Here is a 12407-nt window from a genome sequence, read left to right on the forward strand (position 1 = left end):
ATAAAATCTGTACACTGGGTACAGTAGCCCATACTGTATGTGCACAGCCAACAAACACCTCTGCATTTAACCCTTCAAATACCCATCCTGTTGATGCCCATGTGGTAGAAACAAATCATGAACTAGCCTATATATTTTTTTTCTATAATGTTTTCGAAAATATCTATTTATTCCATTAATTTTTAATCAGGGCCCTATATGAATTCTGGGATGAGGGATTCCTTGATTTTTAGCCAGAAGTTGAAATCAAATATGCATTTTAGACAGGGCAACACACAAACATATACTCACCATGCCTTGAGTGTCCATGAGAGGAGACCACAATGTCATTTGCCAGCACTTCTCACCAGTTATACTGGGTTCTGTAGTGGGCAGAGAAAAGAAAGACCACAATAATCTCAAAATAAGCAAACCCAAATACTCCAACCTAGCACCAACAAGCACTGCGAGCAAAACGTCTCTGCTGCTAGTCACTATGGTGACGTCCGTTACGCACCCCCCCTCCCCCCTCCCTCCACTAACGACAAAGCAAAACAGTTCGAGCGCACATACACACACACGGCTAACAGAAAACTACACTCACCCTACACTCATAGACTTTGATAGATAAGCTATGTGCAGCAGAAGCAGAGTAGGAGGGCTACTAGCACCACCAGATGTCCTGGATCAGTGATTTTCAACCACTGTGCCGCGGCACACTAGTGTGCCGTGAGCTTTCGCCAGGTGTGCCGTGGAAAATTACCAAATTTACTTAATTGATTCAAACTAGTGATGCACATTTTGATTTTTTTTTTTCTGACCGATAACCGACGCTCAGGCGATTATAACCGTTAACGAGTGAGATTCAGCACTCCACTGAGTGTCTGTGACTATAGGCTCGTGCCGACCGGCCAGTCTAATTTTGTTTGTTTTTTATTTTTATAACACACGCGCGCTGCTCCCGCTGTGCTGCGGCTCATCCACGCCAGAACAGCGGAGCGCTCCTCGTCTGTGCAGCTGCAGGTGAGTGACGGGGGAGCCGGCTAAGCCCCTCCTTTTGATTTTAGGGGCACCGTCCTTATTCGTATTCACTCTGTTTTCCACACACACACGTAAACATGTGTGTGTGTCTCGTGTGCAGACGCAACGGTCAAATATAGACGGGGACGAGCAACAACTTAATTAATCATCATTTAATTCTTTTATTTTGAAAATTGACCGGATTCTCTCGCCTTTTCTGTGCCCGACTTCCTGTCTGGTACGACCTGATCTGGTCTACCCAGCTTGACAGACGGTGCTCTCGGGGCTCACGGCTCGCATGAAAAATAGAACTGAACCGATTTGAAGCGCTGCAGCTGCATGCACTGCGCTCCACAGCGCGAGATGTGCGACCAGGCAGAGTGAAGCACGTGTTGCAGGTTGCACTCAGTTTGTTCTGACTTTCTATCACAGGGAGTGCACAACATAAGTTTAATGTTTGCTGTGAAATATGGCTGAAGGCACGAGTGGAAGTGTGCACGTGTTGACAAGCTTCCATGAGTTGATTGACAGCTAGAAAAAAAGGCTTTGTTGAGCTGTGTCTGCAATAGTGACTGTCTAGGACTTTTTTATGTCAATGAGTGTAGTGGCAGAAGCCTGCACAATGACCATTACTGAGTCAGAACAAACTAACTACAGTGTAAGAGACAAAATTTGTATTATATTTACTGCATTAGGCTGCACTGTGTCATTTTCTAACATTTTTGGTTAGTGGTGTGCCGCGGGATTTTTTTAATGAACAAAGTGTGCCGTGGCTCAAAAAAGGTTGAAAAACACTGTCCTGGATGTTAGCCAGTGCTGGTAGCAAGTCTCTTCCTCTTAGCAGCAGCAGCAGCATCGCAAAGGAAAGGTGAGCTAGCTCGATGCTAACTTCGACTAGCGCTAGCAGTTAGCATCCGCTGCTAACACCCACTCTTTTTTTTTACAGTCTATGCACCCACTTCCCCACAAGGAGGCTACCGTCATTTCCTTTCCTTCACGGCCCTGACAATTGATGCTGCTGCTGCTGTGCTGGAAACTATCTTATCAGGTGAAAATAACTAGCTAGCTAGCAAGTTAGCAAGCAAGCAACACGAGGAAACAATGCCTGGCCGCAGAGTGAGGTGAAGTTTTTAAAGTAACACTAATTGGCTACCACATTAAACTACCAAACCTGTAGGCTAATAATTATAAGTTTACTTACCAAACACTGTTTTCTGAAGCTGGAGAGTGATTAAGGTGTCGTCCAAATCTCAGCCCAATCTGTTGGGTCGAAATATTTAGGCTAACCCAACCTTGGAGTTTTTACCAGGTACCATGTTCAAAACACCCTGATGGGTGGTAGAGGATTATAATCTACAGTTACCAGGAAAGTACATGGTAATATCATTGAAACAAACCATGCTTCCTTTTACACTACAATTCCACCTTTCTTACATGGTAACTACTCTGTAAAACTCCGATATCACCCTGATATTTACCTGATAATTATCAGGTAGATATGGGAGTTTTTGCCTGGTACCATGTTCAAAACGACACAGGATTATAATCTACAGTTACCAGGAAAGTACATGGTAATATCATTGAAACAAACCACGCTTCCTTTTACAGTACAATTCCACTTTTCTTACATGGTAACTACTCTGTAAAACTCTGATATTTACCTGTTAATTATCAGGTAGATATGGGAGTTTTTTACCCGGTACCATGTTCAAAATTACACACCCTGATGGGGGGCAGAGGATTATAACCTACAGTTACAGGAAAGTACATGGTAATATCATTGAAACAAACCACGCTTCCTTTTACAGTACAGTTCCACCTTCCTTACAGGGTAATTCATAAGGTTTTACCTGATAATGTAAATTGTAACTACTGGGTAATTAGAAAGTAATTACTTGGTAAATAGTTGCAAGTTATACCCTCACTGTGACTACACAGGTTGACTGGTAATACATAATCTATAATTCCTGGATAAATACCTGGTAGTTTTCCGTATATTTCTAGTAGCTAAATACTAGGTAAGTAGTTGATATTTACCAGGTAAATATCAGGTAACTACCACGTAAATAAGTGGTAGTTACCAGGTAAGGTAGCGATCATTTTGAGTAAATACCTGGTAATTACCAGGTAAATATCTAAGTTATTATCACCCTAACAAAGTCACGTATAGACACATTCAGTGGGTTTATAGTCTACAATATGCAATTGCAGGATATCTACCTGGTAATTATTGGGTAAATACCAGGTAACTTGTTGGTATTTACCAGATAAATATCAGGTAAATATTTTTTAACTACCGGGTTTAAAATCTACAATATACAATTACTGTGTATCTACCAGGAAATTATTGGGTAAATACCTGGTAGTAGTCAGGAAAAATATCCGTAAATACCTTGTAATTACCTAGTAAGTACTGCATTTAATTACCTGGTTATTACCTAGTAAATACATCTTATTACCTGTAATTACCGTACTGTAAAAGGAAGCGTTACCCAAATTTTTTTTGTCCTTGGAGGCCACGTCAGGAGGGGTGAGTGCAAGTGAGCAAGCGAGCGTTGCGATCTAGAATCTGAACGCTACAGTAGATATCACAGTTTTCCCCACATTTTACACACTGCACCTTTAAGTGTTGTATTTAGTCCATTAAAATGAAAACAATGTTCAGTGAGAGGCCAGAGTGCTTCAGCTGTTGAATGCCAGCTCAATGTCAGCGCCAGACTCGTATTACCATATCTTTACCAAGGAGAGCTGAACACAACACTTTCTCTAAGCTTCCCTTTGTATTAGTGCAATGTGCCTTGTCCTCAGATCATTAAAATATTATGATGATTTCTAAAGGATTTTTTTCACTCAATTACACCAAACTAACAACACAGTTCTGCAATATGAAGTTTAATGTTCAGTTCTTGCTGAAATTGAACTATTGCACAATGAGCTTTATACTGTTATTTTGCCTGTGCCTATTGATATTAATTAACAATATGTTTCATAAGATTCTTATATTAAACAAATATATAGCCTATTGAAAAGTGAATGAAAGTAAGAAAATACATTATAATGCTGGTTGGGGGGCCTTGGCATGGAAAAGTTTGGGAACCCCTGGTGTAGGCTATCAACAAACAAAACTATTTAGTCTATGATGGGCTATACTAGCCTAGAAATCTAGACGCACCCTAGCGGCAGCAAAAATATTTGCTCCGTAGGTGGGTCTAGAAACGAGCCATAGGAACTTTTTGAGTCTCGAACACCGATTGTGTTCACCAATCACAGCGTTCTATCTGTTTAGAGAGTCGTTGGGCGGGCTTAACGCGATGGCGACATACATTTTAATTGGCTTGTCAGGCTAACAACATCCTGCTCTTTGCTCTGATTGGTCGTAGCGCTACCCTATTGCGTGCAGAGGCAGTTTGAAAGACAGCCTTCATCCCGCCCCCTGGATTGAGCCGAGGTCTACCGGTCATTTCCAGACTATACATTTTAGTGATATAGTCTGGCTTGTCAGGCTAGGCCTATACACCACCGCTACATCAATAAATATGAAACGGTCAGTCAGTTGACATTAACAATGCAGGTCGTTTTCTCCCCTGGGAGGAGACCGCGGCTTAGCCGGCCGACCACCACAGCAGTCCGGCTGCTTCCTCTGTGATTTCAAAGGAGTTCGCAGTCCCAGCCTGGTCAGATGCTACATGAACTGATGAAGCCTCTTGGATGAGAGGTGAAACGTCTTCCTAGACAAATAACTAAGTCCAGTTGCTTTCGATTTAACCTCCTTGAGAATATGTACCGGCTTCCTCTGTGATGATCCGCTCATCCAGAGGCAGCAACCGGGTTGGGGCTTGGTTTCTCCCCTGGAATGACGCCGCGGCTTAGCCGGCCGACCACCACAGTAGCCCGGCTGTAGCCTCTGTGATGATCTGCTCATCCAGAGGCAGCAACCGGTTTACTGAAGTGCTCGTTTTCTCCCCCGAGAAGACGCCGTGGCTTAGCCGGCCGACCACCACAGCAGCCCGGCTGTAGCCTCTGTGATAGACCGCTCGTCCGGTGGTAGCCTAGTTAGCTGCTCCACAGGTGGAGCTTCACTGCTCCGCGAACGGCGGAGCAAACTTCCAAACAGGTGTCATTTGGATAAAAATAACCACATATTGGGGATCTAAACAGTATAACATCTAAACATCGAATCAGATCGGCTGCTGCTGTGGGCTGGCTAACCAGCGTCGTCATTCCGGGGGAAAAAACGAGTCGGGGGAGACCGGGATGACAGCGGAGGTTAGCCAGCCGAAAACCACAGCAGCCCGGCTGTAGCCTCTGTGATAGACCGCTCGTCCGGTGGTAGCCCAGTTAGCTGCTAACTAGGCTACCACCGCGAACGACGGAGCAAACTTCCAAACAGGCGTCATTTGGATAAACTAACCGCATATTGGGGATCTAAACAGTTACTTTATCGCATGAAAAGGTATTAAAACTTAATAAAGTGACGCATTAACAGTGGGAATTAAAATAATTTCTCGAGATAATCCCTTTAATTCAGCTACTCGCCACCACTGCCCCTCCTGGTGAGGAGAGCGGCCCTTTGTGAATCAGCAGCTGTGAGTTTGTGGATCTGTGTCAATCTCGACAGGATTGTCTCAGAAATACGTCATTGAGGAAAGAGATGTGTGTGTGTGATTGGTGATCCACAAATGCAGAGTCACACTTCACAAACAGAATTTTCGGTTTTACAAATGGCTTTTTTGTTTTTATAAATGGCAAATTATACATTTACAAATACCCAATATATTTACAAATACACATTTATTTGTAAAAACCAAAATACAAATTAGACATTTGTATTTGTGGATAGCAAAACACGTGTGCAAACCAAGGAACAGTTGTAGATCACCCTCTGTGCGTTTACAGGTATTTATGAGACAAAAATAACTCCATAAAAATAAGAGAAACTCCCATATTAATACACTTCACTGTAACTACATGTATTGACTATAGCAGCATTAAATGAACAGATAATAACAGAATTTAGAAGTAGACTATTACATTACTGCATTTCATCAAAAACACAGTGGACCTACCTACTTTGAAACTGTCTTTCTTGTTTGGTTTGAGTCTCTTAGTTTTAGTTAAAGAAGTTTTTGTAAGTTTTTCTATTGCTGCTCTTACTCAGGGTAAATATTGTGAGCTGTCTGCAGAGGTGGACAGCAGCAGCAAAGCTATCACGGCTTTTCTTTAGCACATTATCTAACACACACTAACCACCTTGCCCTGGCCCATGTTGTCCATTTCAGATAGCAAGTCACTGCACCCTCTAATCTCATTGTTCAGGGGGTTTATTATTACCACCTCTCCTGGCTGTGAATGCACCTGTAAGAAACTGGGTTCAGCAGCAGAGGAGACGTACAGATATCTCCTTTAAGGAAAATGATAAATCTCTACTTACGCCTTAATGACTTTGTGTGACAGTTTGTTCAAGACTCTCCTATCTCAACTTGACATCTGGCCCTGTGGAGAGAGACAAAGCAAATTAAAAAGTAATCTGTGTTGACTTGACTGACGGGCACAGAGCATCTCACCTCAACTTTGAGCTGAATATGTTTAAGAACACATTCATTATTACTATAGGAACTCTTGACTGTGTGTTTAAAACTACTAAGGCTATTTATATTCAAATACATCATGTAGTATAGAGCGTTTTATTTATAAACCGCAGGATCTCATGACACTAAGTAGAGTCAACACTTCACACTACATCCTGTTAATTATTTAAGTTAGTCTTCTCTATTTAGATATAAAAAACGATTAATCATTCAGGCCTACTTCTTCCATTTCTACACCTTTGGGATGACTCTAAATACCAACTGTGTGCGAGGATTTATCTTCCTGCATCAGTGCCTGGCTTTACTAATGCTCTTATGGCTGAATGGAAGCAAATCCCTGCAGCGAGGTGGAGAAACTATATACGTTTCCAGAGGAATGGAAGCGCTTATGACTCCAGGTTAATACTTGTGGTTTAGGAGAGAAATGTCAAACAGTTACACACCAATGTGATATTTTCGCATTGACATATCTGTCAATCCATCTTCTTACAGTAATGGCAGCAGGAATGAAGGATTTCCTCTGACCTGTGAGAGTCTTGTGTAGAGGGTGTTTAGGGTCTCCTGTTCAGGGGCTCCACTCCCCCTCCCATCAGTGGTAAAGAATATAACACTTGCAATGATGGACCGATATGCGCAGCATAATACATTACAGATGTCAAAGAACCTGAGCAAAAAGGAAAAAAGAAAGGACCTGAACCTTCTCACAAAGAAGAGCCTGCTTTGTATCTTTTTGTACACAGCATTTGTGTGTATACAGACCAATCCAACCTGTCATCAAGGTGTACTCCAGGGTACTTGTATGACTGAACCCACTCAATGAAATTGCTTTCTGAATAGAATTTAGTTGCACCTACTCACAGAGGCCTTTATTAGCCACTCCCCCTGGTACACCTGGAGTGCGGTGTCTTCCCTTTCCTCCATGTCTGCTCCATCGTGCTTTACTCTCATTCCATGAACCCACTCAATGTCCACCCACACGGCCGCAAGGATCTCTCGGACCTGCCAAGATCAATAATCATTTCTTTGGTCCGTGAACGCCCCCACCAGGTCCCTGTGTTCATCTTCCTGTCCCTTCTCCCTTCTTCCTTCTTCCTTCTTCCTTCTTTCTTCATCAGAGTAGCTACTTCTGAACATGGCAGATTAAGATGTAAAATCCGCAGTGAACAGTGCTACTGGTCTGTAGTCCCTGATTCCTGCTGGCCTCCCCACTTTGGGAACCTTGTAGTCCTTTTAATTTGCGAATGGCTGTTGGTCTTGGATTGCTTTTCTTTTGAATGTCCCGTGTGTGTCGATCAAACCTGAATGTATTGTCTATTGTCAGTCCAAGGTATTTGAAATGATCCACATTTTCTATGAGGGTGTTTTCAATGACGATTGAATGTTGTTGATGTTATTTTGTTTTATTGAGATTGTACCACTTAAACAACTATTTATCTATGTGAATTTAATGTTGAAATACTTACAGTAGCTGTGTATGATAACCAACAGGTATCTTGTTGACAGAGAGCATGGTCTTCCTCCTGTCTTCTCTTAGATACCTGAGCTACAACAAGATAATTGTCTTGATGCCGGGCGTGTTCCAGGACCTGCACAAGCTGGAGTGGCTGTAAGTTTAATTTCTACCAAAAGAAAAGTTATATTAATATAGTATACTTTATATTATGTAGATATTAGGACAGATCGAGTTGGATAAGGTCACGAATAATTCTAACCGACAAAGCAGGTTCAGTTTTATTTTCTTCCTTCCTCATAAATTCTTTTGTTATTATAATAATAATTGTTATTCAGTACCGGTAATGCTACTGATGCAGTTTATTCTTCATCAATGGAAATGAGGCTGAAAAATTATGTCCTGTTTTGCTTGTGATTGTTTTTGTAGGATCCTAGAAAATAACAATATCCATCAAATATCCTCCATGACCTTTTCAGGACTGAACTCCCTGGTTTTACTGTGAGTCCTTGTTTCCTTCATCTCTTTCTCTGTGATCTCCTCTCAAATTATCAGAAGCACCACTATTAAGATCCTTTGTGATCTGTTTAGATTAAATGAATGCTCCTGCTTTGAGGAAAACACACTCCACCTTCCCACATCACAGTTGTGTCTCTTTCTTGTGTCTCTCTGTCTCTGATTGACAGGGTTCTGTTGAACAACTCTTTGACAAAGCTGGACGACATCTGTCGGGAAATGCCAAGATTGAACTGGCTGTGAGTAGAATGTGAGGAGATCAGAAACTGTCTTGTCACAAAATTGACATGCTTTTTGATGAATGAATTCTGTCTCTGTGTGCCTGTGTGCGTGGGTGTGTGGGTGTGTGTGACTGTATTTGGTCTCTGTGTGTGGCATTTCGTAACATGTTATTGCAGGGATTTGGAGGGAAATCACATAGAAACCATTGGAAACATGTCATTCTGCTCATGCAGTATGCTGACAGTTCTGTAAGTACACATACATTTACATAATCTATGTCTGAGGCAAAGTTTCTGCTTTTTTAAATAAATTTGTCTCACTTGAATTTTGCAGCCAGTGGTCTGTGCGTGGAATCAGTGCTGGCAGGATTTTTTTTTTTTTTTAAGTCATAAAATAAAATGGATCTCTCGTTTTTTTTGTTTTTTTTTGTCGTATTTCTCCAGGGTTTTACAGCGAAACAGGATCAGCCATATACACGAACAAGCCTTCTCAGTCCTCCAAAAGCTTGGAGAATTGTAAGTTCATTTCATTTCATCGATTTAATAAACTTCAATCTATCCCAACTTTCAGGATTGTTCCTACAAAAGAAGCTGATGTGAAGAACTGAACTGAAGACAGAGAGATAGTTTAAAAGTCTGATTTCTCCTTTAAATTTATAACATTCACAGTCTTTGCTTATAATGTATGTAAACCAAGATGCAGTAAGTTTATGCTGAATAAATATAGCTACGTATATATAGCTATAGTTGCAAGCAACACGGATCCACATGTAGGATTTAGGCGTCACTGAACAAATGCATGTCGTTAATGAACAGCATTAGTTGTCACTTTCAGCCCGGGGCTGGACATTTGGTTTGTTGATGGTTGAGCTCATTCTTCTGCTCCTCTAAAACTTTATTTATTGAAAAACTTTAGACCAGACTTTAGAGCTAGGGGGATTGATATTGATTTTGGTGACTTCCTTACCTTTGGTTCACAGTGAGGTGAAAATGTCACGTTGGACCTTTGGTGAAATTTCTCTTGATTGTCTGCTCCCACAGTTTTTTCTTGAGAGCTCTTGAGTTTTCCACTCAAATTTCCAACAGAACTCAAGAAACAGCAAAATCTAAATGTCAGATTTCAATGAACCTTCAGACTGAACTCATTTGAAACTTATTAACAAAATTAATGAAGAATTATTGAGTGACAGTTATAAGATTTCACAAACAAAACGTTTCCTAATTCACAGTGGTTATGACCTGTCCATGATCCTTTCTCTTGATCTCTCTTGTGATAATATTGTTAGTGTGCATCATTCAGCTGCCATGTAAACCACAGCAAATTAATATTTTTTATTATTAAACATCAGTGCTTCTCTTTATAATGAACTTCAAAGGACATCGCTCCTCTTGATGTAACTGACTGACTATACAGTAGGTCTGCGGGAGATGCCTGCAGATCTTTGCTTTTTACCTTTGATGTCATCGTCATCGACTCTGGAGTATTACACTCTCTTGCTGTGATCTTTTCTTAATCCCCAGTCTGTACTTCTTTTACTTTGTGTGCTTTACTGTCTGACCAAGCTCCTCAGAGTTTTAACAATCACTTTTGTAGCTGTTAAAAGCCTAGTGCCTTTTGACCGTTCTTCTGTTCAACTCCTCACAAATCTATATTTTTTTTCCTTTTTGGCTCAGTGGATTTTGCTTTGAAGATCTTTTTTTTTTCTTGCTCACTTACTCCATTCACACTGTGAATTCTTAAGCGGAATATTTGTGTTAATATAAGTCTTAAATAGTTATATCTTCCGACAGCAATCACTTACATAGAGTGTTTGGTCCGAAACACGGGTCTGTCAGTTACTCTGCTCTGCTGTAAGCCGAGGAGAAAACTTCTTGTAATACTGGTAACGCTTCCTTTTACAGTACGGTAATTACCAGGCAATTACCAGGTAATAAGATGTATTTACTAGGTAATAACCAGGTAATTAAATGCAATTACATTGTAATTACCAAGTACTTACTAGGTAATTACAAGGTAATTACCTAGTATTTACAGATATTTTTTCTGACTACTACCAGGTATTTACCCAATAATTTCCTGGTAGATACACAGTAATTGTATATTGTAGATTTTAAACCCGGTAGTTAAAAATATTTACCGGATATTTATCTGGTAAATACCAACAAATTACCTGTATTTACCCAATAATTACCAGGTAGATATCCTGCAATTGCATATTGTAGACTATAAAACCACTGAATGTGTATATACGTGACTTTGTTAGGGTGATAATAACTTAGATATTTACCTGGTAATTACCAGGTATTTACTCAAAATGATCGCTACCTTACCTGGTAACTACCACTTATTTACGTGGTAGTTACCTGATATTTACCTGGTAAATATCAACTAGTAAAAACTAGTATTTACTAGAAATATACGGAAAACTACCAGGTATTTATCCAGGAATTATAGATAATGTATTACCAGTCAACCTGTGTAGTGACAGTGAGGGTATAACTTGCAACTATTTACCAAGTAATTACTTTCTAATTACCCAGTAGTTACAATTTACATTATCAGGTAAAACCTTATGAATTACCCTGTAAGGAAGGTGGAACTGTACTGTAAAAGGAAGTGTGGTTTGTTTCAATGATATTACCATGTACTTTCCTGGTAACTGTAGATTATAATCCTCTGCCCCCCATCAGGGTGTGTAATTTTGAACATGGTACCTGGCAAAAACTCCCATATCTACCTGATAATTATCAGGTAAATATCAGAGTTTTACAGAGTAGTTACCATGTAAGAAAAGTGGAATTGTACTGTAAAAGGAAGCGTGGTTTGTTTCAATGATATTACCATGTACTTTCCTGGTAACTGTAGATTATAATCCTCTGCCCCCCATCAGGCTGTGTAACATGGTACCTGGCAAAAACTCCCATACCTCCCTGATAATTATCAGGTAAATATCAGAGTTTTACAGAGTAGTTACCCTGTAAGAAAGGTGGAATTGTACTGTAAAAGGAAGCGTGGTTTGTTTCAATGATATTACCATGTACTTTCCTGGTAACTGTAGATTATAATCCTCTGTAGTTTTGAACATGGTACCTGGCAAAACCTCCCATACCTCCCTGATAATTATCAGGTAAATATCAGGGTGATATCGGAGTTTTACAGAAAAGTTACCATGTAAGAAAGGTGGAATTGTACTGTAAAAGGAAGCGTGGTTTGTTTCAATGATATTACCATGTACTTTCCTTTACATAAAGATACAATGCATTTTGTTACACTCTGTGACAAATACGCAAAAACATGTGATCTGTCAAAGAGACTAACTTTAATCCTCTTAATCTGCAAAACAGTGAACTTGAAGAGAGTAACTTCAATACTCTTAAAGGTATACGCAAACATTTTTTTGTGTGTCTTGTCTCACTCCCGAGTCCATGACAGGCAGATAGACACCATCCTTTCAACTGTGCGTGCAGTAACAAGGGAGATACGGGCAGAGCTGGCGCACCGCTAATTAGCTTAGCTCAAACGCTGGAAGTGTATAGGTAGTGTTAGCCTGCCTCCACCTAAAGTCACTAATTAGCTTAGCTCAAACACTGGAAGTGTATGGGTAGTGTTAGCCTGCCTCCACCTAAAGTCAT

At 40.4% G+C, this 12407-nt stretch overlaps 1 protein-coding gene across 2 annotated transcripts in view; it reads left to right on the forward strand.

The window, feature by feature from the left end:
• The window catches only part of rxfp1 (relaxin family peptide receptor 1), a 111994-nt gene that overhangs the window by 77742 nt on the left and 21845 nt on the right, over positions 1–12407 (forward strand). For both annotated transcript variants that reach the window (XM_085789144.1, XM_085789143.1), the window contains exons 7-11: positions 8122–8193; positions 8467–8538; positions 8724–8792; positions 8952–9023; positions 9219–9290. In XM_085789144.1, coding sequence (XP_085645270.1) covers positions 8122–8193; positions 8467–8538; positions 8724–8792; positions 8952–9023; positions 9219–9290 — 357 coding nt within the window. The remainder of the gene's footprint in view (positions 1–8121; positions 8194–8466; positions 8539–8723; positions 8793–8951; positions 9024–9218; positions 9291–12407) is intronic.

The sequence above is a fragment of the Trachurus japonicus genome, chromosome 10 (assembly GCF_045865225.1).
Source record: "Trachurus japonicus isolate A0001 chromosome 10, Traja_1.0".
NCBI lineage: Eukaryota > Metazoa > Chordata > Actinopteri > Carangiformes > Carangidae > Trachurus > Trachurus japonicus.